The following is a 27,341-nucleotide window of genomic DNA, read 5'->3' on the forward strand; positions in this document are numbered from 1 at the left end:
AAATTAGAGCTGCAAATGAAGATGCATTATGTGGTCCTAGGTGGATGAGGTTTTTTTTTTTTTTCTCCTGGAAATAAAGACCCCCAAAGGCCTCCATTGCACTTTTATTTGAATGTAGTATTTGGGACAATTGTCCAAAAGGGCAGGTATTTCCCAATTTAATCAGATCGGAATAAAACAAGCAACAAACAATGTTTGGGATTTCAGCTTCTCACCCTTATCATCAAGACTCACTGCCTCCCATCGTCAATATTTATTGAGCATTTACAGTGTACTAGGCACAATAGAACACACAGAAAACATTGTCCCTGCTCTTGAGGAGCTTACATTCTAAAAGGAAAAAAAATACACCTCTTTTAAAATGGCATTTTTGTTTGGTGTTTTCTGTAAAGTACTGAGGAAATATTTTGTGGGGTGAGCTTTGGGTATAACTTAGCCCCAACATTATTTAGGTAAGAGAGGGAGAATTTTAAAGGCAGACAATGACAGACCATTCAGGATAGGCAGGGTTTCCAGGGAGATAACCACAATCTCATCAACTAAGGAGAGATGTGCAGTGGTAAAGAGGATGAGGGAAGTAGTTTGTGGGATGCAAGCAAAGGAAGCAGGGTATCTTAGACATTGAGTGGAGCCAGAAAGATCATGCGGCCTTTTCCCAAGTACACAGACACCAATTAGGAATGGTTGGTGACAAGACAGAAGGCTAAAAAAGAAAGGTAATCTTGTGCACCCGACAAATAGAAAGAATGAAAGATCAAAATTGAAGGCAGGCTAAGAGTATCAAGAAATTCTTAAAAAACAAAAAGGGACTTGGAAGCACAGAACTTACAGTTAATGCTACCCAATGTCATGATGGACCAAGAACATTGTGGCTTCCTAAGTTGGAAATGCCATTTACGAAAATGTTAAATGGAAGCATGACTTTTTCCAATCCGTCTTCCTCTCCCCCAGAATTTTTTTTCTTTTGGGGTGGGGGGGGAGGGGGAAAATGGGACATGGTTGAGAAAGGTATTTATATTAGTAGTATTTCAGTTATGATGATAAACTTTGTATTTAAACTTGATAAAAGCCCATTAGCTGCCAAAGGGAATTAGGAATAAATTTCCAAGAATGTACAATTTCCTTTAGAGAAGTTTCAAAACCAAGACTAATTTACATGAAAAGCTGTAGAGAAAGTAGTTGAAAAGTCCATTCATAAAACTTTTATTCCACTTACATGAACTTAATACACGTGTTCTTAACAATTATGCTTGGATTGTTCATGAAAATTTCCTAAGACATTTAACAAAGCTAGCCATCATCTCAAGTTATTTCCCTGTTAACTATTTTTACAGCACATGCATGTTAGGCAAGTATCAAAAGAAGGAAAAAAAAAAATCACAAAAGCAAAAAGCAAAAAAAAACAAAAAAACCCCAAAACACAAAAAGAACAAAACAAAAAACCCCCTAAAAAAGTTAAATACATGGGATTTTGTTTACTGCTGTGCTTGACATCCATGAAGCAATGAACACCAAGCATTTCATTTTGACTGCATCTGTACTTTTACATTTGTTCTTAGGTTGCCTAAAACATTTAAATACAAATAAAATGTGTAGCAAAAATAATGAAAGCTAACAGCAGGTAACTTTACAAATAATGGAATGTGAACCGTTTCTGCCCTTATCCAGAGTTTATTGGGTCACGACTTTGTCTAAAGGAACACTTCTGCAGCTGTAGTCAAGGTGTGCACACTGAGATTGACTATTCCACAGAAACACATGCTTCCAACATGTAGTATCCATGGGATATTTGTACCACAGCCTTGTAAGTGCTCCAAACTTTAAAGTACCCACAATAACTACACCCGTGTGACTGGGACCAATTAATTATCCCTTTTATTCCCCACCAGGACAAACCAATATGTAGGCAGTTTTCTTTGCTCAGACATGGAAGCAATTTTAACACTGGCCCCTGTGAAGCCACAATGTACCAGAAGTACTATGCCAAACATTTATAACTTGTATAAAAATTCCACATCCCCATCCTGGCCACCTCAAGATGAAAACAGGTAACTCCCTAATGTTAACTGGCTCTACTCCTCTAATATTAAACATAAAAACCACATGGGAAATATAGAAATTCAAATAGAAGTAACATAAACCTGTCATAAATCGTAAACAAAAAACTATTTGTGGGACAGCATGGATGACAAATGGTCTACTGTGTAAATTTTAGAATGAGGCAGACAAAAGTTGGAAGGCCGGTTAATTTTCCCCTCCTTCTCCTGCTTCCGCTTCGTCTCCTTGGGTGTCCGATGTCCACAACTGGTAAAAGGAAAGATTTTTCAGCACATTTCAGATTGAACAAGAAACACACAAAACAAATGAAAACCCCACTTTCATATGTAAGCCAAGGTCCTAGCATGCAACCATGTGTTTTAGTTGGAAAGCATTCTTTTAAAATTAGCATTATTGAAGACTGCTTCAATACAAAAAGTACCTCACTACGATACATTCATTTTCTCCCTAATCATCTTATAAGCATGGCAGACAGGGAATGGCTATCTTCAAATAACAAAATCAGACACAGGAAACTTATGGCTATTCATAAAAGGCAAAGAGAAAGAAGAAACCATAAAATCTTAAAAGAACACTAACATGTATCAAAGTATCAGACTGTCCAGAAGCCTCTGTGAAGAGATGGATGTACTGGATGAGTACAGATGAACCAAAATACCTAACTAAGCCCATGCTCAAGGAACTAGTAAGGCTGACTATCTCCCTGGGTAGAACAAAGACTGAATCCTACTCCAAAGAAAATCCTGTGCTCTATGACAGTAACACCAGCATCAAACTCTTCTGAGCTGAACTACAAATTTAGCTTTTCTGACCTTTTTTTAGCCTAGAAAAACATACCTTTATTTGTATGACTTAAAATTAAATGTTCAACAATATTTGGTCAGAACCAAATACTCTAATAGGTAAAAACAAAAGCTGTCCTATATGACAGGATTATGGATTCTATTTATTTTTTCATTAATGTTAGTTTCTCAACAGGTTAAAAAAAACAATTTTAAAAATTTTCAACTGCTTTTAAAAAACCTCTCCTCTCCCTTTGATTGTTTATAAGAAATGACGTTTACTATGTAGCCCAGGCTAGCCTCAAACTTTCAATTCTTTTGCCTCAGCCCCCAAGTACTGAGATTACAATGTGACCATCATGCCTAGCTCTTTTAAAAGTCTTAACCACACTTCAGTGACTTTCAGAGATTATTATAAAAGGATTGATACAAATTAATGTTAAAAATTTAAGCAATGACAGGTGCTGGGTGGCTCATGCCTGTAATCCTAGCTACTAAGGAGGCAAATATCAGGAGGATTGAGGTTCCAAGCCAGCCCCGGGAAAATATTTCACAAGATCCTATCTCAAAGATAGCCATCACAAGAAAAGGGCTGGTGGAGTGGCTCAAGCCAAGTATGAGGCTCTGAGATCAAAGCCCAGTGCCACCAGAGGGTGAAAAAAATGACACTGAAAACTCCCCACTAATTTATTTATTTACTGGCAGTATTGGGGTTTGAACTCAGGGCCTCACGTGTGCCTAGGTAGATACTCTGCCACTTCAATCACTCTACTATCCCTCGTTTATTTATTAATCAAATCTCTGGCCTGGAAAGAGACTACTTCCAAGGTCGTATAGCTATAGCTAAATGACCCCTTGTAGCTTATATGCTCTTGCTTAAACTGTTTTTCTAGTTCTAACCTTTAAACATTTTCAATTTTGTGTACATAAACATTAAAAACACTAGACCACAATCTCTAATTTCTACCTCTTTACCTGACACAGCAGATGCTTGATAATTTTTCCACCTAAATCTCACATTTTCAAATTTAGTATTTATCTGAAGAATGGAAAAACCTAAGGAACCAAGGAGACATAAACTGCAATGTGTGGCCTTTATATGGATTCCAACTTAAAAAAAAAACAAAACTGTTAAAGACTGTTGAAATTTGATTTAGATATCTAATATTAAGATGTTACTAGTCATCTTGTTGGTGTGAAAATGGCATTGGTGTTCTTTTTTAAAATCTGGACTATACCAAGGACAATCACCTTGCATAAATAAGTCATTTTTAAAAAAATAAAGAGACTGGGCAAATAGTCAAAACTCTTCAGATTTCCAAATATTTGGTTCTAAAGAGTATGTGAAGTTTTCTGACTACTAATGCCTTACCGTATTTATACAAATATGTAGGTAACTTAATGAATGAAAAACTTACTTTTAAAGGAATTTTTACATACGTAGCTTTGATTTACTTTTGATACTAAATACTTGACTGTTTTGGGACTAAAATAGAAACACTCAAGATTTGAAATGGCTTAAGTCACTAAAAGTCCAAAACAATCAATCATAAAAAGTTATTATAAGAATGAAGATTTTTCACACAATATGAACGTGCACATTTTCAGTACCTGGGTCTAATATTTCAGTTTCTGTTAAGTTAGCTTTCTTCATATGTTTTTTAATATTCTTATAGTAAAACAGATTCTTCAGCCACATGAAACATGAATGATGCTGTTATGTACTTACTGTCAAGTTGTCTCTCAGTAACTGCATTATTAGCGTACTGTCTTTGTATGACTCTTCACTTAATGTATCAAGTTCAGCAATGGCTTCATCAAAAGCCTGTGATTTAAAAAAAGTACAAGTCAGTGCTCAAATAATAAAGACTGCTAAATTTCCACACAACAGGTAAAATACATACTGTCTTTGCAAGCGAGCAGGCTTTCTCTGGGGAGTTCAGAATCTCGTAATAGAACACAGAGAAGTTAAGGGCCAGACCCAATCTAATAGGATGCGTTGGTTGCATTTCCTTTTTGCTGATTTCAAAAGCTTCTTGGTATGCTTGTTGTGACTGATCCACAATCCCTGGATAATAAAACACACCAAAATCCACTGATAAAAATTTGCACTTTATCTTTATTCCACAAACCAAACTTTTCTTTAAAATCCCTCGTGTCCTCTGAAATATGAACTGGAACAACCTTAACTGAATTACTCATCAAAAAAAAGGCTTGTCCTGAATCACACTACACATGGTTTAACATCAAGACAAAACACAACCTTGTAATATCATTGTTATATTTCTAATAATTAGTTTACACCGCTCTTCAGTAATGCTGTGGCCACTACTTCTTGAAACCATTAGTAATCATTCTTGAACTGGCTTTTCAGAAATCATACATTTTAGAATACCAGTGTAAGGCAGTAGATACTCTCAAGACTCAAAAACAAAAAAAGAACACTACTATTTATTATTCATGCTCTAAGCAATTAAAAAACAAAAATGTTTCTACTTCCAAAAGAAACTTTCCCTACTCTGATATTTTCTAACAGTTCAACCAACAGATTTTAAATAATAGCATGAACTGGCAGAGTGGCTCCAGTGGTAAAGTGCCTGCAGAGCAAACATTAGTCCCCAGTTCGAACCCCAGTATCACCAAAAAGAAAAACAAACAAAACCCAGCAATATACCTTTCTTGTCATCTCCAGCAGCAACCTCAGCCAAGTAACGGTAATAGTCTCCCTTCATTTTCAAATAGAAGACTTTACTCTCTGCTTGTGAAGCATTGGGGATCAAGAACTTTTCCAAAAGAGACTTAAAAAAAAAACCAAAGAACAAAAAACCAGATGTAATGAGAATAAGACTCCATAAAACAAAGTTAAATGCATTTTTCATGCACATACTTTAAGTTATAAAACTTTAATAGCCAGGCATTGCCAATAATATCAATGAGAATGTAGTAAGCTCATGAATGTGTGGTTTAAAAGTTAGCAGAATTCTCTGGGCAGCAATACTTAAGTCAGTACTCAGTTTATTATTTAAGGATAATATAACCAAAATACTAGACATAAACAGTGTTTATGTTTATCTATTCACAAGCTGGTTTCACTGAGTGAGAAGTGTAACAGTTCATATTTAGGAACATTTGTTAATGAGCTGGCAAACTTACCATTTAAATGTAATCATGACAATTTTATAGATCATCACAAAGGGTAAATAAAATGTCATCCTATAGTTTTACTTACAACTATTAATAATTTAAGATTATCTGAACCCTAACATACTAAAAATTACCCTCTATAGCTTACTTAAAGCAAAAAATATGATTATATTGGGGTTGAGAAAAATAATGATGCCAGTAGCAAAATTAGGCAAACATTTAAAAAAGTACACTTTCACCATACTCACTTCCTTCTAAGTGTTCTGTATACTCTGGGAATCAAGGTGAAGTCCATTTTCAACTGGGTGGAGCTCTAAATTAATCAATTCTTATAAGGAAAAAGTACCTAATCCTTGGTTTCTATTCTAGAAGGCAGTCACCCAGTAGTTTTGATCTATTTATATGCCTAATAGTTTGAAAAATGCCTTCAAATAATAACTATGTTTACCCACTGTTACAGTGGGGTGTGTATGTGTGTGGAGGATTAGGTAAATGTGCAAACTTTAACCCAGCTAAAGTCTGTATGTAGAAATGAAGTCATAAGCACATGCAGTTACTTAAGAGCAAATCAATGACTTCAGAAGTAAAAGTTTTGTGGTGGATGTGATGACGAACACCTGCAATTCCAGCACTCAGGACGTGGAAGCCTACCTGGGCTACATGGCAAAAGTTGTCTCAAAAAACCCAGGGCTAGAGTGGTAAAGCATTTGACTAGCATGTACAAGGTAGGCCCTGGGATCAATCACTAGCACAGTCCAAAAATCAGGAAAAATTTAAAGTAATACCAGGAAACTTGCTAGTTTTATAGGCAAGGTGCTAATAAATGTTATTAGACTTATTAGTCTATCTTTTATGAGTAGTAACTTCTATATCCCCAAAGCATCTCATTTTACACTGAGTAACAGTAACAGTTAAGCAACTCTTCCCTCAAGCTGAACACAGAATTAGCCATTAAATAACAAGAACCTTAAAAGTATAAGCCAGAACCCATAAGTGATAGCAAGGCTGTTAACTGGCCTAATGAGGACCAAGTATCAAGAGTGGCAAATGTTTCTGGTAAAATGCTGATCCTAATAAGCTGAGAAAGGTATAAATGGCATGTTTTCTATTAAGACTTCCAATGACATAAACCTAAGAAGGAGTATTTACAAAGGTTAACAATGGTGTAAAATGCTAACTATGAAAGAGAAACTGTGGTAGACTTTCTCCAAAGATAACCCCCACCAATTCCCAGCCATTCTGATTCTATCATGAGGCAGAACTTATTTCCTGTCCCCTTACTTCCTGGATAGCTTTGTGAGCTTGCTTTTGAACATAGAATTCAATCAAAGTGACTGCTGTTCAATTCTGTGCCTACCCCAATAACAAGTCTGGAGAATTTCCCTTTTGCCTCTTTCAGAGCCCTGACCCAGGGAAGAAGCTGAACTGTCTTGCAAAAGAGAAAGGCCAAGCCAGCTCCCAGCCATTGGACATGCAAAGCCCCACCTGAATGTTGCAATGAGGGATCCAGCCAAAGCTATGTGAAGAACTGTCCAATGAGTCCAGTCAAGCCATAGAACTCATAAGGAAGGAGAAAAAAGCAATGCTTCAGTCACTAAGTTATCGAATGGTTTGTTATATAGCAATGTGTAAGGCAAAGATTCTATAATTTTAATTTATAATTATGACAGCAGGCATTACGGTATTTTTGGAATATTATTTTCTACGGATCCTAATTTGATCCTTCTTTAACCCTGTTCTATGAAGAACTACAATCACCTTCATTTTACAGAAGTCAGTGGAGTTCAACCGTGTAATGGCTCAAAAATCATGAAGTACAAAGGTACAACTTCCAACTAGGAAATCTGACTAGTACTCCTAACATTATTCTGTATTTTCTCTGCATATATAGAGTGATTATGTCTACTAAAAAGAAAATGTGATTCCCAGCTATATCAACAAAACTAGGAATTAAGGTTAAGGAAAAAGATTCACTACTACTAAGTACTGATGAGACCAAGTCCAGAATACAGTTTCTTTGTATCAAAACAGGTACTGACAAACTGGAGAATGTCCACTACAGTGAGTAAGAAGGGTGAGAACACTAGTAACTGCTATGAATTTGGAAATAGTAGGACATGAATGGATCCAATAGAAAAGTGTAGTTAAGTTTAAAGCCAAATATGACAGAACATGTCTAATCCAGCACTTGGAGGCTGAGACAGGAGGAATGTTAAGTTTGAGGCCAGCCTAGGCTACATGGCAATTCCAGGGGCTGGGGCAAGGATGAGGTTTAAGTGAAATTTAGCAAAAGGACAATTTCAGTTCAGTAGGAGAAAAAATTGTGAGTACTCCAAAACTGGAATCAGACACCAAGTCAGACACTGATTCCCCTCTTCTTTTAGCCATCTAAGAAGAAACAAAGAGCATCACTCAGATATTTGATAGAGCATTCAAAAATCAGACATGGTCTTTCTCGACTCTCAGGGGAAAATACAGAGTTCACTGCCTTAAGTTAATTGTAACAGAAAAGATGCAACTAAATAATGGTAACTTGTTAAACTCACCAAAGAGCAGTGAAAGCTAATGTAGGAAGCCAAAGAAAAGAAGGAAATGTAGGAGAAGGAAGGAATAAAGGATAAATGACCCAGCACATATTACAACAAGCAGGCAAAAAAGGCAAACAAAGTAGAATCACAAAGGAATGATAGCTAAAAAACTCAGGCAATATTGTTGCAATGCACAACGCAACCTCCTAAATAGAAGGATGGTGGGGGACACAGCATTAAATAAGAAAAGCACGCGAGATGTCACAACTTCAACTGTACAGTGACGGCTAGGCTTCTTATTGCCCAAGTTCAAGTCCCAGTTCATTGCTTACTATCTGTGTCACTACAACAAATTCTACAGTCTCCTTAGGCTGCAGGTTTCTCATCTGTAAGAGGAGGACATTAATAATAAACATAATTAACCTATGGGTGTTATGAAGATTAAACGCTTGTACACACAGAAAGCATTTAGGACAGAGTATGGCACCCAGTGAAACAGTGAGTGATGTTGCCATCCTTTTGGAAGGTAAAAATTATTCTGAACCACACTTTTTTCTCGTTATCTACTGTCTAAATCAAACTAACCACCTTTATTGAAGATCATACAATACAGTGACTTTAAAATACTGTAACCAGCCAATTCATCCAACCAGAAACCACTTTAGCTCTTACGTGAACTAATTTCCTTATATCTTGTTTCTCCTACTAGTGCCTTATTTCTCTCTACATGGCAACACGTTGAAGAACGAGAACTGAATAGTCACAATCAATTCTTCCTATTTATGGTTTAAAACATTTTGATCTCAAGACCAAACCTCACACTAATGAAAGATTACCGGAAAGAGGTTGCATCACCATAGTGAGTGTTTTTCAAAGTTCTTATTTTTGTTTTTAATCACTGGTCTTCAAAAGTGATAGGTTCACCTCACTCAAACCTGAACCACCACAGCACAGCTTGTCTGTATGTAGTTCTTTGAAGTAAAAAGAGCATTCCATGTAGCAGCTTGTTCAGTGCGCAATTCAAATAATCAGAGTTGCTTTTCCTGGAGATTAACTGTTGCACGGTAGGCTCTCGATAACCATGGGTTTCAGATCCAACCAACCACAGACCGAAAGTATTTGAAGAAAATAAACTGTTGTCTATACAAGACATATACAGACTTTCCTTGTCATTATTCTATAAACAATGTAACAACTAGTTTCATATTACTTAACATTTTATTAGTTATTCGAAGTAATATAGAGCTGACTTAAAAGTATATGGGAGAATGTGTATAAGTAAAGAACTTCAGTATCAGCAGATTCTCTGGAACCACTCCCCTGTGCACAGAGTAACACTTGTTCTTTCCATTTTGCCTCACTGAAAAAGATGTCTACGCAAGGGCTATTATAATTAATCAATTTTGATTCAAGGACACTGAAATAGTTTTTTAAAAACCAAGCACATGGTGGTGAAGAACACAATGATACCAGTACAGTATAGAAAACACTACCTTAATCAGTGCTAAGGAACCAGCAGTTTTAACTATCCTTGCTTTTATGCCATAGATGCTAGTGCCAAAATAGTGGTAAGGGCCCAAAATGACAGAGTACTGTCATGGAAAAAGTTGTAACCTCCCGGAATCACCCTACATAAAAGGACTCCCAGGGGTCTGCATATCACTTTTAAGAACCACTCTAACCTGTGCTACTAAAATGTTCATCCTAAAATATCTAACAAATTCTTTATTGCCAATCACAACTCAATACAGCTGGAAAAAAAATTAGTATGCCTTAAGTACCTTAGCTCTAATGCTAAGTTCTTCCTGAAGCTAATTTTTACAAACGATTCAGCTTCATCTGCATTATACCACTAGTATCTAGTACAGAGCTTTGAATTGAATGAGAAAAAGGAAACCCTGATTTCTGACAGCCAGGGATTAGGATCTGTTAGACCATGAAGCATACATACAGACATTAAAAAGAATAAGGTATGTACTAATATGGAATGAAGCAAAAGATATGTATCAAAGTTTGTGTGTGGGGAGAAGGGAACCAACTTACAGAACAGTAAGCTTATGAATCTATCCTTCAAGGATAGAATCATTTGCTAGACAAGAGAAATTCCTAGGATACACAAAGGACTAACAGCAGCACTTCTGAGAAGGTGGCATGAGGTCATACTAGCCTTATTTTTTCATTCTATATCCTAAGGTAACAAATTATCCAGGATAAAGAGAAATTCCCAGGATACAAAAAAGACTAACAGTACTTTTGAAAGGTGGGATGAAGTCACACTAGCTTTCTTTCTTTCCTCTATATCCTAAAGTCTGTAACAGGATGGGAGTAATTTAAAATACACTTGTGCTTTTGCACCTGTAACTTTTCACATACACATGTATTCCTTGTTTTGAGATGGAATCTTGCCATGCTGGCCTGGAACTCATGCCTTGAGTGATATGCAGTAGATGCATGCCACTGTACCTGGCTCTTCTACATGTATATTCTTAATCTACTTATCAGCTCCTTAGGGCATGTTAGGCACTCAAATATTAAATCTTGGCTGCATTATAGTATATGCATTTGAACAGCTTCATCGAAATAAAACAGGAACTTTGTAACAATGTTAAGAGAATGAAGGAGAAAAATTTATTAGCTTAGCATCCTAAAGACTACTTCTGAAAATGGACATCTTTATCCAGAGCTCTTACTAGTGGGAGGAGGGGATGGGGGGGGGCAGCATATTCAAGTATGATATATTCGATATATTGTAAGAACTTTTGTAAATGCCACAATGTATCCCCATCCAGCACAACAAAACTTAAAAAAAAAAAAAAGCTTTTATTACTTTACTAAACTTCTATCTTACATAGTTAAGACAAATGATAGAAATTCCTGAGGTTGACACTACACCAATGAGTATTTTGCTACAAAAGAATAAAACAATGTTCTGCTTCTCTGAAAATGTAAGTGCTCATTTAAAAGTGCCTGGGCTACTGAGCACATATATTCAGCAACAGTAGTAGCAAAGGCGTGGGCTACGTAGCACCTAACATGCTTACACCATCCTTGGAAAATTGCTTTCTATGCAATCCAAGAGGCAGATAAAAGAAGGATCATGGTTGCAAGACAACTCTGGGCAAATAGCTGGTGAGACTTGATCTCAAAAAGCAACGACAACAACAACAAAAAAAGCCCAGTAGAGACAGGGTGGAAGGAGAGTGAGGCAGGGAATCCTTTTTGGGAGGAGTCAGGAGACCCAATATTGGTATTTACTGCCACCAAGATATGTTGATAGGAGTTCCAAAGACAAAATTTTGACATGCCTCTTCATCCCAATCTTGTTTTTCACTACAGCATCAACTTCAAAGCTCCTCATTTTTCTCAGGAAAGCTTCTCTACACTATTCCATTGCTGTCCCTTAAGATGTCCTTTAAACTCAAGATTGCTTTTTTCTTCCCTGTCTTCCTTAAAAAGGAAACCAGAGAATTTATAGTCTAAGGGTCTGTATAAAAAAAAAAAAAAAGTACCCAATCTGAAGTAAATATTTATGTTTACTTTCAGCTCTAAAGAATAGACACCTACCACTATACACTCAAACCACTGGGCTGTATTCTATGATTTGGGCTTGCCAACTAGAATACAAGAGGCAACTGTCTGTCTGTCTGTCTATCGCAAAGAAAATTGTTAAGTTACAGAGCTGGGAAGGTATTTCCCCCTTTGAAGAAGTAATCCACTCATAACGAATTGACATCTATTTGGAAAAGCATTCCAGTAAAATACATACAGCGCACAATTTCTGACAAAGTAATCTTAATTATAGGGTGTCTCTCTAAAAAAAAAAAAAAAAAGACTTCAACTGATGTTTGTACAACATAGGGTATTTTTTGAGATGGGGGCCTCAAACTATTGATCTTCCTGCCTCCTGAATGCTAAAATTACAGGCATGGGTCTCTATACCTAGCAACTTAGGGTATTTTTTGTTAAGTCCTCACTGCTGTTTAAATTCAAAACACACAGCACTATTGGTTAAGGACACAATATTACTTCTAGGAATTCCTGGCAAAAACACAAGCTGACTTCTTAATAATTAGGACTCACAATGAAAATCCAAATTGAGACAAGCTACAAAGTAACTGGCTAGTACTTTTGAAAAAAATGCCCAAATCATGAAAGACAAAGACTGAAAAATTGATCCATATTAAGGAACAAATAAAATGCGAAGTGTGACCCTGGACTGGGTTCTAGAACCATCAAAAAATACAGTGCTTCAATTTGAGAAACTTAAGATCTATAATTCATAAAATAGTTCATCAATTATTTTACTAAGCTGCTGGGTGTCATCATTAAACTGTGGCTACATAGTATCATTAACATTTGAAGAAATCAGGTGAAGGATATATGAAAAATTCCTTATGCTACTTTTTCTAATTTTTTTTTCTGAATCTGAGCTTACTTCAAAATACAAAGATAAAAAATAAGAAGTTTAAAAGGGAATTTTTTCCCTTTGGTTATTTAATATCACAATTACTATCTAAAAGCAAATTTAAGAACCCTTTTAAATAGTGATTACTTCTGGAAGACAGGATTATGTCCTAGTAACCTTTTGTACTTGTGTGCTTTTCGAATTTCCTTACTGTGTTGATATAACTTTTGTATACAGGAGAGCAAAGTCACAAAAACAGTGATGCATTTGTAAAGAAACATGAAAAGTAGAGAAAAGGCCCTCACTTTGTCTGAAGAGTGTAGTTCAGCAACTGGTCATAATATTAAATTTAGTTTAGATGAAGGTAACTGTACATAAAGTGGCATTCACAAAAAGAATCAAACTCTAATGAAACATTTATGGACTGAAATTTGAAAATATTATCTGGGATTAATTTTGATGTGATCTTACCAAATATTCAAGTGGGAGACAGACCAAGCCTTCACAACCCATTTCTCTATTTTAGATTATATAATCATACCTGGATTCCAGAGATACAGCAAATGAAGCCAGACATTAGGATACAGACATGCCACGTGAGTGTGCACAGAGACACAGACACAGACACACAGGACTCCAGTGGTCAATGGGAGAAGCTGGAAACAAAGTGAGGCACAGGGGCCTTCAAGCTTGGCTCTTATTTTCATTATGTACAAATCCTAAAATATAGTCTAAAACAAGTCATGCTCAGTAAAATTAAAGTGATTTTTTTTTTTTGGTTATAAAAAAAAAAAACCAAAAAACTTCCCATCCCCTTCTTCAACTATACATCTTACAGCAGAGTAAATGTTTCAATAAGGTGGTAGTACGTAAGGGAATTAAAACAATGTGTACTATATGACCAAATTAATATATGTCAAGCTGCAGTCTCTTTATCTGCTAATGAAAAACCTAGACTGGATGGTTCCTTCAACTCTAAATTTCAAGTTCTGTAAAATTCAACTCATAATAATTTTATTACTCAATTTGAAAAACTCACAAAATGTTCCACAAATGTCATTTATTAAAAATATAACATCTTCCTTAATAGGAACTAATAACAATTCTCAAGCACAACATAGTTCAAATTTCTAGAGTTGTACAATTCTTTCATATGTAAGTTAGCTTTCCCAGTTATTCTGTAGAGGAACCACATGTGACACCATTTCTAGAACTCTAATTTGAAGTTAGTCTCTTACTCCCTCTCGTGGCTGAAGTGGCTTCCATTCCTTTCTGAATTGCAATTTCCTCAGCTGCTTCCAACCAGCCAATTAGAAAAGTGCTCCATCAAAAAAAAAAAATGCTAATGACACCACGGGGTGTCAAGAACTAATTTAGTGGGTATTTGCAGTAATTTTGATTTTAAATTCTTTGCACAATGTTTGTCCTACTCGAGTAAAATTTTAAGTAGTCTATGAGGAAGGTCAGATATAGAAAGTGACAGTTACTTAATTTCAAAGATAGAAGACTGGCACAGGGGCTCAGGCACTACAGTACCTGCCTAGCAAGCATGGGGCTCTGAGTACCCCCAAAGATAGAAGATTAAGGATGAATATAGGTGAAGAGAATTTTTGACCAGTTACTTTAACTGAATGCATTTTCCAACAACAGATGGCAAATCTTAACTTGTTAAAATCAACAAGATATTTGATAAGACAAAGGCATATATATATATATATATATATATATATATATATACTATCCCTTGGGTTGAGAAATGTTAATACTACCTAAAATGTAATTTCTGTAAAAAGGAGTTGATCCCAATTTATGCCAAGTTATGCAAGATATCTGCCAAAAGATATCTGCACAGAATTTAATGCTGATAAGAATGCCTATGGATCATTAATATTAGGAAAATCATCCTAGGAGGAATCAATATTTTAAAACACTTAAAAACAAACCCAAAATGTAACCTCTAAAGACACAAATGGTTTAAAAAAGAACTCACTGAGCGATAATGGTACCTGCAAAAATCAGTTGACACCCTTGAGGACTTTCCCCCAAGTCTTTTTACACTTGGCATCAACCTAGGCCTACATTGAAGTTTCTTATAAACTAGGGTCCCATTTCCTAATTATGTCCATCACGAAGCTTTTTTTGGTCTACGACATCTCCTTTTTCTGATGTGCACATACACACTGTGTATTATATATAAATTCCCCAAGTGGGACTATCAGATCCTTAAAAAACAAAAAGGTTGAAGACTATAATGCAGGATTTCCCCTTACCGCCCATATAATATTTGCGTACAGTTTTATTTTCCCCCTCTCCAAGACCTAAATGCAGGGACTTCCTATATTTAATTTTCTATGGCACAGGGTTTGTAAAATTAGCAGATAGTCAATAAGTTTCATAGTTAAGTGTGCATAAACTTCCCTAAAATAAAATATATACTTTAGATTCCTTTATTTTCAGACTTATAAAGGAACACCTTCCGTTTTATTTCTGTAATACAATTAAAGAAACAAAGCCTGATAATACCCTTATCAGAATAGATCAAAGGAAAACTGGAAAGAAAAGTCATTACTCAACAGAACAAGATGACTTCCTAACACCTTCCATAGCACTAAAGCACTCCGTAAGTTAAACTAGAACCTGATTATCCTAATTATGCTACAGCCTGCATAGACTGTCTTCAACTGTCAATTTCATAATTACATTTTTAAATTAACTTGTTTTGGGTGGATTTTAATCAAATGTCTTTAGGTTGAATATGCTACAAGTATATTATCCTAAACTCTGGGTGCTGGTATTTATTATGTTTTAAAAAGCAAAAAGGAGCTGACAACTCATAGGTTTTTGGATTGACAGGGTGTTTCTTAGAAAAGCCATCTATAATTAATGAGAAACATTTAACTCACTACTTGATTCCTTGGCAATATAATTTACTTAAAAACAGATCCCAAAACATAATTGTAAAGTTAGGAGTTAACATTTTTTCAATCTATCTATCTCTGGATATGTGTGTCCTTGACAGTGGGAAATATTAACAAGTTTAATGTTTGTTAAATGCTTTTCCAATGGCTTTATCCTCTGGGAGACCTGTGCCTGTTCATTTGTTAAGCATACAGTTAACTATTCCTGACAGAGCGCCACACTTTAATTATGTCCCACTCATTAAACAAGTCAAATATATGAAATACAAATCAACAACAACAAAAAAACTGGGCACTCCATGTAAATTAAATGACATAGGGAACTGCTGAATAAAGAACAAAAGGAGAATGACACCTTGCACAGAAATATACCTAGTAAAAAATAGGAAATCTAGAATTACGGTGGCACAGTATGACATTCCTCAAATTTAAATCCAAATTTGTGCCATCATATATCTTCAGTGTACTTTACAAATTAAATAACTAAATAACATAAAATTAAATAACATAAAGGTTCAGTTTCAAGAAGGATGAAGAAATGGAACCAATCTTCCAAAGTTGGAAATGACTCAGGTATCAAGATTAAAGTAAGGTCTAAGCGAGAGTTAGTAAGGCAGAAACCCTAATGCCATCGAGATGGAAATTAACAATGACTTGCAGCAGGGACAGTAAGAAAGCCAAACTGTATGTAAGGGATTTTGGCAAGAATGGAGCAAGTGAACAAAATGAAACCAGTTGTTTTAAAGGTAACAATAAGAAAATGTATGCAACATAGAACTGGGAAAGAAAACAATGTTAAGTGGCAAGTTCCCATGTATCATACCAGCAAAAGCAGTGAAAGGATATTTATAATTTAGTTTTTGTCCATTAAATTTAGATTAAGCCAGGTACCAGTAGCTCATATCTGTAATCCTTGCTACTCAGGAGGCAGATCAGGAGGATTGCTACTTGTGGCCAGCCCAGGCAAATAGTTCAAGAGAGACTATCCTGAAAATACCCAACACAAAAGAGGGTTGGGGAAGTGGCTCAGGTGGTAGAGACCCTGAGTTGTTCAAACCCCAAAACCACCACCACCACCAAAAAAACAAACAAACAAAAAAAACCAAAAAAACCCCACAATTTACCCTTCCAATATCACTTTTTTTTTTTAAACTTGGCAATGTGCATAATATAATATAGTATCAACATGAATGTGAAGGGCTGGGAAACGATCTAGGCAACACAGCACTGAACAGTTTACAGTGAGAAAAAAGTGGAACAGGCAGTTGTGAAAAGAGGATGAACTCTGGCTTTGAGCATATTGAAACTAACAGAAGTTCTAAGTATCTTCAATGTAAAACTGTCATAGTAAAGCAAGCGATGAAGACCAGAATGAAATCACAATAAGGATCACAGAAATTCTAGAAAAACTCTGAAGAGGCTCATTAGAATTTCAACAGATGGTAAGTTTATTTAATTTCATTGACATCAGGACACCTATTATTTTGACTCTAAAATTTCCCTCGCACTCTTTGGTATAAATGTGCCAAAAATCATCTATTCTAGAATCAAAAGTTCAGGGGAGAATCAATTCAATAGTATAAAGGTTATAAAGGCAGAATTATTTTCTGTATTGGACTTCCTTATGCTAGAATCACTAAACAGATATGAAAACAGGTATTATATTTACCGGGGGAAAAAATCCTCAAGTCTTTTCATAGATTAAAGATGCCCCAGCAGTCAAGCCCAGTTCTGTTAAAATACATTAGCACATACACAATGATTAACAAGCTGATGGAGGGCATTAAGAATCTCTTTTGTTATAAACCAGTTATTTTTACATTTGGACAGACCTACCTTCTGAGGACAAACTCGGGTGTCATTTCCTGTGCATAAAGTTTTTTCATGACCTTTTTAAAGCTCCCAGTCCTTAGGTGATCTGACCTATATCCCTATCTCTCTTAGTTTCCTATCTTGGAAAACTGTTGAAAGAAATGCCTTTTAAATGCAAAGTGCCCTTCCTAATGTGCTGACAAAATGATCAAGAAGGCAACAACTCTTACAGAAACTTCACTTAATTAGCTGCATGCATCAAATTCCACTTAATAAGACTGGTTTATGTTAGGTTCTTTATTCCCAGGAAAATGCTGATGCCCACATCTTGAGCTGAGTGCTTTCAGCTACAGTAGGTTTTCCGACCACTCTCAGTAATATTGCTCTGCTTCTAAGAGCAATTCTATGCTTACCAAGAGCCCACTATTTGTTTCCAAAATTATGTCAGTGATGTCATTTTATGGGCTACGTTTACTGAAATGTTAGGTCACCTTATAAAACACAATTATGAAAAGATGTTGATGGACTACTAAAAGTTTAAGAAGACATTATACCTATCTAGGATTCTGAGCTGATGACTTATCAAACATTTAAGTTCTAACTCCAAACAACATTTTAATAAGGATACATTTAAGTGTGGTTTATGCAAAACAGACATGAAATGATTTCCAAGCTGTGGATCTATATACATAGCCAAAGAAAAGGTCTCTATTTCATACGAAAAACAGGAAAATGAACATACATTATGTTCTAATTTAAAATAAAGGTTTAAAACCAAGTGTGGTCACATACTTGGTATGAACTTTTTTTCCAATTACCCAACTGGGAAGTTTCTACTGTGCCACTTTTGAGACACTACCAGGATTTCTTCACACAGTTCTTAAAAGAAAAAATTAACTCATTGTAAGTTATTAATATAACCCTAAAATGGCTTACTCCCCACCCCTTTAATTCAAATAAATATGTGAGGGCTGAAAAGAATTTCTTCTTTTAGATTGAAAGTTGGGGGTCATTATTTCATAAATACGTACATCCCCTATTGACATTTTTTTCAGGTTTTTCATTCTAATTGTTTCAAATCCTTTCATCTTTTCCTCTTAGTTAGCGATTTTCCTAACTCATGTCATAACTACATCTCCGTATCATCCATCTCTTACAGGTAGTACCCCCCATTCTTATCTAAGTACTGCTTGCTGAAAAAAGATAGGTAAGCCGTTTCTTTTGATGAAGTCATTGGTGATTATTCTCCTTCAGATGAAACAGGCAATGCCTGCCTTTCCATTCATCTTCTTTCATTTCCACTTCCTACACCTCAGATCTTCCAACTATACAAAATACCTCTCTGAATGCCAACACTAATTATTTAGAAGATTACTGAAGCATTACCAAAAGGACACTAACCAATTTATCCCTTCCTGGAAGTTACTACAGGTATCTACCATGTCACAGAGGTTCTTTGTACTTAAACCACATCAAAAGCCACATATGACAAAGACACATAAATACCTATCTAGAAAGTAGGGAAGACAGGGATAGCACTGTAGAATTTGAGAAGCCTTTACTCCAGTAAGCAAGCTGCCTACTAATATTCAGCTTCAAAACTAACTCTACACATAGCAGTTTTAAAAACTCAAGACACATACTGATAAATTCAAATTAAGGAGGACCCAAAAACTGCCTGGTTTCCTATCTTGCTTTTGTCCTGATTAATGGCAGTTCTGTGCCTGAAGATACAATCAGTGCCCAGCAACCACACCTTAAAACTGTCCCAGGCAAATAAAATGTAGAGCAGCATAATAAAATGCAACTTGGTCGAGTTAACTGAATCAGTAGTTGATTACGATTACAGCTGCCAACTGGTACAAATGGTAGGCACACAACTTTATGCTTTCCCTCCAAGGCTGCCTTTATATAAAGGAAGTCATCTGCCCTATTATACCAGTGGCTTTCAGAGATTCAAATGAAATATGAGAGAATCTGAAGGCTAGCATGGACCCTTTTGCTGCAGACACGCACACATACATCCCTGCTTCTTGGATCATTTAATTCTCAGTCATGGACTCTTTCACACCACCTATTCTATTGGAGGCAGGCTCATCCCTGTTTCTGAAACAATTCAAAAGGTAAGTTGGGCAACACACAGAAGGTAGTCAAGGTTCTTGACTGATTCTCATTCGCCACAACAACCTTATAGCATAGACATTATTCCTTATTTAATCGAGCTCAGTTTTCTTGGAGAGACTAATTTCCGCAATTTGAAATTGTGATTTGACTCAAAGTTCTTAAGTTCTTTTTACATCAAAGTACCCTTCTTTGAGTTTAAATTAGGTTTTCTAGTACGTATTCCCTTTTTTTCTGGTGGTGATGGTACTAGGGCTTAAACTCAGGGTCTTAGGCTTGCTAGGCAGGTGCTCTACCACTTGAGCCACTCTGCCAGCCCTATTCCATCATTTTGACTTTCATTTTATTATCGCCTGCATATTTGGATCTATGCAGAATTATTAGACATCTAATTAGTAGAATTAAAGTTACTAGATTGAGCCCCTCCCACTCAAGTATTTGGTTGAAAAGGCAGAATGCATTAGTTTACATACTGCAGTTTCAAATTAACAACACAAAAAGCAACCTCAAGTTTTGCATAAAGAAAAGTTCATGTTGTAAAGACTATGACCATTTCTCACACTAATGCTCTCCAACTCCTTTAAAGTAACAATATCTCTTAAGTGGCAAAAAACAAACGCGTGGTAGATGCATATAAACAGCATGGGTTACTAATGAGATCAGAAAAATTGAACTCTGGTAATTACTTTTTTTCCCACCAGCAGAAGTTATTTGCTCAGTTATGATGATGCAAGTGCTTAATATTAACACTTGGGTTCACTCCTGATGCTCCCAGCCAGCCAATAACTAATTCTGCAAAAGGAGTACCTGCTTACTTTTCTTAAAAACAAACAAACAAAAAAAAGCAAAGGTGTACTATAATGCATTTTACTCTTCTATTTTACTAGAAAGGGAAAAAGGAATTTTATGCAAGATGTTTCCAAGTCCTCAAGACCTCTATGGACTTCCATGTGGGAGGAAGTCCACATGGAAAGTATCAAGGTATCTAAACACTGAGTTTTCCCCAAGTAAAAGCCAGTGCTGCTGACCTAATTCTATTATTCAATTTCCCAAAAGAAACCGCGCTCCTTACTTAATTAATAAATACCTGAGAATCTACTATGCTGTGAACCATGGAAAGACTAGATACTTACTCGTGGAAAGAACAAAGTTGGAAGTAAAAGCTTGCTTAGAATTCTTGAAGCCAAGTAAAGGAATTAAATCTTCATGTTGGAAGTTTTATGTAGACTTTATGAAAAGCCAGTGCGATTGGCAGTGATGAGAATCAACCCCTTAATAATCTTGAGACTATCAGATTAATAGACATCAATGTAGTCATTCTCATACTGCTTTTAAGTAGTAATTTTCTTTCTTAATAAGAAAACCAAGGGAAGTAAAAATTAGAACTGCTAGTCTTCTCCTAAGAAAGCCCTAACAGAAAAAAGTTAAGAATTTTGGTATACTGTGTGTGTGGAAAACATGCAAAATACCTACCTGGTATCCCAAATAAACTGTTAGTAGAAGGTGAATGTTACCACATTCCCTTTTATTCCTGAAATTGATTTTTGTCTTATGGGAAATTATAATTTGCAACACACCCTTTAAAACCAAAATAATTATATCTGGCGGGGGGGGGGGGGGGGGAGAAACACCCGATTGAACAAACCATAGTAACACAAAGAAGATACTAGTTAATAAGGAAAGCAGGGGAAAAAAAAACCCCAAAACAGCCCAACATTTTATTATTAAAAAAAGGACACTGTTCAAATTTCAAATGTTAATTACCTTAACTATCGTAAGACAGGTATGTCATTTGGCTTCAATAAAGTATGTTTTTTTTTTAATCTTAGACACAATAGTTGCAGTAAATTTTTCAAACAAGCAAACAATAAAAGATGCATCCAGCTGGGCATCAGTATGGCCCACATCTGTAATCCTACATACTTGGGAGGCTGAGATTAGGATGATGGTGGCTCCACGGCCAGCCTGAGCAATAGAGTTAATGAGACTCCTATCTCAACCAATAACTGGGGGTAATGGTGTGCACCCATCATCCCAAGCTACAAAGGAGGCTGAGATGGGCTTTCTGTTCCAGGTCAGCCAAGGCACAAAGTTCGTGAGACCTGGTCTAAATGGGAAAAAAAAACTATGTGTGGTGGCATGCATCTTTCATTCCGGCAATGGGCTGGGGGTGTGTGTGTATGGGAGGATCATGTCCAGGCAGGCCTGGGCAAAAAGTGCCTGCCTAGACAAAAAGTAAGCCCCTATCTCCAAATTAACCAGAGCAAAAAAAAAAAAAAAAAAAAAAAAAAGAGCAAAAAAAACCCACAGGGGTTGGGTGGGGTGTTTGTGGAGGGTAGCTGGAAGCATGGCTCAAGCAGTAGAGCCAGCCAGCCTAGCAAGTGTACAACCCATGAGTTCAAAACCCACTGCTGCCAAGGAAAAAAACAAAACAAAAAAACCCACCCCCTCAAAACATGTCATATAAGATCTTGTGATAAGCCAATTTTAAATTAGGATAAAAAACACTATTCTTTGGAAAGACAGCCTAAAAGAGCCATTTGAGAAAAATGTAATTTAGGAATTGAAGCTTTCCTATTAGTAAAGACTAGTGCTAAAAGAATCATAGTATCATAACTTTAACAAAAACTTTAATGTAGAAATAATTTTATGTTAGTTCTTCCATGAACAAATTCAAATAGTAAATACTACTACTAACCAATGCAGTAACCTGTACAGAGAAATGCTGTCCCATTGTGTATACCAGAGCCCTGCCATACTCAGACCCAATGTGTAGCCTGCTGTGATAATCATTTAGCAAACACACTTTATTATTCTGAAAACTCCTGGTTTATTATGTATGTATCCACATACATAAGATGTTCGTTGATTAGTTCCTCTACTACATTACCCTCAAAATTTTCTGGACCAGAAAGCCATAATTTGTAAGAAGATACTGTTAACCAAAACGTAACTTTTAATTCTTTTAAGCTTTTGGGTAAGTACAATACTTCAACACAGTAGGTACTAAATCCTTAAATACCTCTTAGCCAGGAAAATCAAGTTTGAGTTATTCATAGCCTTTCATCTTGGTTGTCAGAGTTCAAAGCTGACTTGCAACACTTAAATGCAGGAAGAGGAAGAAGCAACTGTTAAGCCAGAGTTTTCTGCATAGCTGACTCATTACATTATCATCATGTTGGCTGTTACAAGTCTCCTATTACATGCCTTACATAAAACAAGATATGTTACACCCCTGCAGCATTCTGTGTACATTTATGACAATCAGCTCTAGTACTGCAAGTATTCTATTCCTACTGTAAAGGCAATATAATCTGGTTTTTCTTTTCAACTAGTATAATATATGCTACCAAAGTTTATTCTTTTCAGCCAAAATGAACTGTTTGATAATCACTACTGCAATTTTTTATAGAAAGTAAGTTTCAAGATCTTTTAAGTAATGACACCCATATTTAGAACATTCAATTTTTAAAAGGAAAAGAAAAAAAAAAGAGTAATGAGACTGATACTAATCATAGGAACTCTGCATTGTGATAAAGCTACACTGAATGACTCTCACCAGTACATCATTGCAGATATCTCTGAGCTCAGTCTCAATTTTCTCTCTGTATTCTCGAGCCATCTGCTGCTTTTTCTCAGCACCTTCCGTCTTTTGCTCAATACTGGAGACGACCCTCCAAGATGACCTGCGGGCTCCTACAACATTTTTATAAGCAACGGAGAGAAGATTCCTCTCCTCATTAGATAATTCGGCTCCTTGCTCAGTTACAGACTTCATGCAGGCTGCCATGTCATCGTATCGTTCAGCCTGCTCGGCCAGTTTGGCCTTCTGCACCAGCTCATTTTTATCCATGACTGGTTCTGCAGGAGGGGGAAAAAAAAAAGCAGCATTTAGAAAAAAATTTCCCATAAAGATACACTCAAAATTGTATTTGTTGGAAATAAGCTATATTCACCACAGCTAGTTATCTGGTGAAACAATCTTTACATTAGAAATTTTTTAAAAATGCAGTCCTCCCCCATGATCAGAGTAGAAAATTAGCATACTCAGCAAGCAGTTACAATACAGGCATTAACATCAGTTTGCCAAAACTAAAACTGCATTAAATGACCTCATCTGTTTAAAGATTAAAATTTCATAAGGTCTAAGCACATTCAGGCAAATGGGTTACCTTAAAACTACCTCATTCTTCTTAACCAAAATCTCAAGTTGTTTCCAGTACCAAGTGACTTAAGTAGCCTTCTTTCCTTTAAAATTCTACCAATGCCTGTAAATAACACTACAATTTTTATCATATTTCCAGAATCATGAGTCATGTCAGTCTGGTGTTAATTCACGTCTTTTACCTGTCATCATACTTACTCTGGTCAGGAGTGATTAAAATCTAGTTAGTATTATTCTCACCCCAGATCTCTGCATCAGAGCATGGCAATTTTCTGGGGAAAACGACCAAATTGCTTCTTCTTAGGTATTTTGAATATAAAACCACCAAGGATCAGTATCTAATCCTCAAGCCTTATCTTATCTGCATCTTGTTATATATGCATGCTTGCTTGAAAAATATATCTATGAACAACTCTTAACTACCTGTGGGCACTAAAATGTCACAATGAAAGCATCCCCAGGCATTCCCAATGTCACTACTCCAGTTTAAATGTAAAATAACTGCACTGTTTCCACTAGTCACAATTTAATTATGTTATCACTCAGCTGCTCTTTCCTTCATTACCTAGACTTCAATTTACCTCTAATTTGTCTTGAAAGCTATCCTTCTGGAAGGTGACAACAGAGAAAGCTACTAAACTGTACCGTGACCCCAGACAAAAAGGATTCTGAAGAAAAATAATACAGCCTGAAATGCACTAGTATTGAATGAGAGGTGTACTGTCTACAGTGCATAAACTATCTAACATTTATGATCGACTAGGTCCCTCTGGGTCTCGAAATTCTAATTTTCCCTCTAGGAACTCAAAAACGCCCTCTGGTTGATGTTTCTTCTGATGAAAAATGATTTAAAACCAGCACAAAGGTTTGCCACCCCAGCCTCTTCCGTACAAGAGGAAGTGGATTAGGTTTCTCACTGAAAAACTGGCGCTCCCAGGCTGGTCTCCCCTTTGCGGGAACACTCGCCGCACCCACTTAACCCTTAGCTGACTGAGCCGTCGGGCTGGGTGAATCGAAACCTCGCAGACCGTGACTTTGAAGTGCAAATCCTTCCGTCCGCGCTCTCCGCCGCCACCTCCCCTCCTTGGCTCCGCCCAGGCTTGTGCCTCCGCACAAGTCCCCGACTCTCTTTGTCATGGCGGAACTGTGTCAAGGAGCCCAACCTACTGCTGAGTGTTAATTCCCCCCACCGAAGCGGGAGGGAGGAGCCGCCCGCGCCCCCGCCCAAGTCGGAAGGGGGGAGCCGCCCGCCTTCCCTCTTGCCCGACCCGGGGGCAGGGACGCCAGAGCCACCCGCAGAAGCGGAACCGCCACCAGCCCCGCGGCGGACACACCCCGCTCTCCTACCGGCGTCGCCCGGCCACCGGCCACCGCCAGTGTCCACCCGAAGTCCAGAGGGACCCGACAGCTGCAGCCAGTGGGGGAGGGGGCGAGAGCCACACCCAGCCCAGCGGGGCCGCCACCGGCTGTTAAGCTCAGTCTCACCCGCCGCGCACGGCGGGATGTGCGTCTCAGACCCCTTACGCGGACGCCCCACTGCCACTGCGCCGCGGTTCCCCAGTCCCACCTGGACTCGGAGCCCAGGTCCACGCCCACCCCTCCCCCACCGCGGCCGGGAAAATTCAGGTCCTTCCTCGCACTGCGGACCCCAGGAAACCCAGCCCTAGTCCGGGCGCGCCCCACCCCACGCCTTCCCCGTGGGGAGTTCGCCCTCGGTGCCGCGGTGCGGCCTCGCCCGGCTCTACCTGCCGGCCCCCGGCCCGGCCCGCTCTCGCCCAGGCGCTCCCCGGCCCGGTCGCCGCGGCCCCTGGCCCCTCCCGCCGCCTCCCGGGGTGGGGGAGGGTGGGTCCCGCCGCAGCGCGGGGCGCGGAGGCTGCGCCGCGGCGGAGGGGGAGGGGGAGGGGGAGGGGAGGCGGGATGAAGGGGAGCCGAGGGGAGGGGGCGGCTTCACCTGCGCCACTGCAATGCCCGCCGCCGCCGAGGCTTTATCTCGGGCGGAAGCGGGGCGCGAGGGCCATGGCAGGGGGCCGCAGAGGGCGGGTGGAGGCGAATCTCGGCCGGTGGCGCCTCAGCCATGCCCGTCCGCCCTCCGGGGTCAGGGGACCCCCCCCACGGGACCACGCGCGTGGGCACCTTCTCCACCCCCGGGGAGAGAGACACGTCTAAGAGCGCCGATCCCGACCGAGGCGTCCGTCCGGAAACATGTAGCCGGAGGTGGCCGCAGCGCCCGCCCGAACCCAGCGGAAGAGGAGCCGCCGCCCGTGTCCGCCCGAGCAGACTCCGCCTCAGCCCCACACCGCTACCGCGGGCACCGAACTGAGGGGACGCCGAGTGGGATTGGCTCCCCCGCCATCAGAAGGCTGATTTGGGGAAGAAAGCGGGATGAGGCAGCGTCGGCCGCCGGGTTCTGTACCTGTGTCCGGAGTGAGTGGCGGCGGACGAACCGGGGCTCAGCAGTCTCTGGGCGGCGACGGCGGCAGCAGCGGCGAGGCTGAGACTCTGTCCCTGGATCTCGCAGCTCACAGGCTACAGCCGCTCCGCAGACACGGGGTTTCCTCCAATCACCAGCCCCGGCAGCAGGGGCACCACACGCACGATGACGTCAAACGCTGCTATGGCAACCGTTGATTGGTGCCCACAGCTCTCCGGGCCCGGCGCAACCGCCGCGCCCCAGTGCGCGCGCCCTGTTTGCCCGCCCGCGCTTAAGAGAACTAGCAGAGGAGCGCGCGTCCTCGCCTGCTACCGACACTCCTCCCCGCCCCGCTAGGCTCCCAAACTTCTCTGCTCTGGTCCCGAGGGGTCCTGGGCAGGAGGCTGCTTTGTGTTCCTCCCCGCCACTACCTCTTTTTTTCGCCTTCCCCTTAGATCCCCTGCACCCCCTCGTCTTCCCCAGCAACCTCTGCTGGCTCACTCTTCCTCTCGGCCCCCACCCCCACCTTCACTGTCGTTCAGTCCTTTGCGCCGGCGCCAGTCACTCTAGAAGGGGCTCCAGTTCGACCACATCCGGGACCTTTCACATCACCCCCACCCGCTCCCCGCAGCCTAGCCGCCCCGCCCCGCACTTCGCGCTGTGGTCAACTGCCTTAGGGCTGCCGTGGGGAGGGACGAGCGGCTCCGCCGCCCGGGCATTATGAGCAGGCCTGAGGGAGGGGGCCGCATCCCCTCCAGCCCACCTGCTGTTCCCCATCGCCTGGCGAGACGACCTGGGCACGGGGCCCCTCCCTTCCGCCGTCCGGCTTTACCTGCTGGCTCCGGGGAAGCGGCCTTAGACCTTTTAAGGCTCGAAAAAGAGCGAGGCGTGCGGGCCGCGAGTGCGGCTGAGTGACGCGGAAGCTTTCCAATCGGGAGCGCGGGATGTGCGCGCTGGCAGCCGCGAGGGGACAATGGGGGGCGCCGCGGTGTGGGCGA

General features: G+C 39.2%; 1 protein-coding gene across 2 annotated transcripts; it reads right to left on the reverse strand.

The window, feature by feature from the left end:
* Positions 1-27,325, reverse strand: Ywhaz (tyrosine 3-monooxygenase/tryptophan 5-monooxygenase activation protein zeta). Of its 2 annotated transcripts, none has more exons than XM_074068941.1 (6): positions 27,176-27,325; positions 23,328-23,629; positions 5,515-5,638; positions 4,745-4,908; positions 4,570-4,665; positions 1-2,304 (listed from the first exon to the last, which is right to left on the reverse strand). In XM_074068941.1, the coding sequence occupies exons 2-6, from the start codon at positions 23,619-23,621 to the stop codon at positions 2,245-2,247; spliced, it is 738 nt and encodes a 245-aa protein (XP_073925042.1). In that variant the 5' UTR covers positions 23,622-23,629; positions 27,176-27,325; the 3' UTR covers positions 1-2,244. The 2 variants fall into 2 exon arrangements, with proteins under 2 accessions (XP_073925042.1, XP_020036136.1); XM_020180547.2 differs by lacking the exon at positions 27,176-27,325 and adding an exon at positions 26,347-26,487.
* Between the last annotated feature and the right edge of the window lie 16 nt (positions 27,326-27,341).

Source organism: Castor canadensis, chromosome 3 (assembly GCF_047511655.1).
Source record: "Castor canadensis chromosome 3, mCasCan1.hap1v2, whole genome shotgun sequence".
NCBI lineage: Eukaryota > Metazoa > Chordata > Mammalia > Rodentia > Castoridae > Castor > Castor canadensis.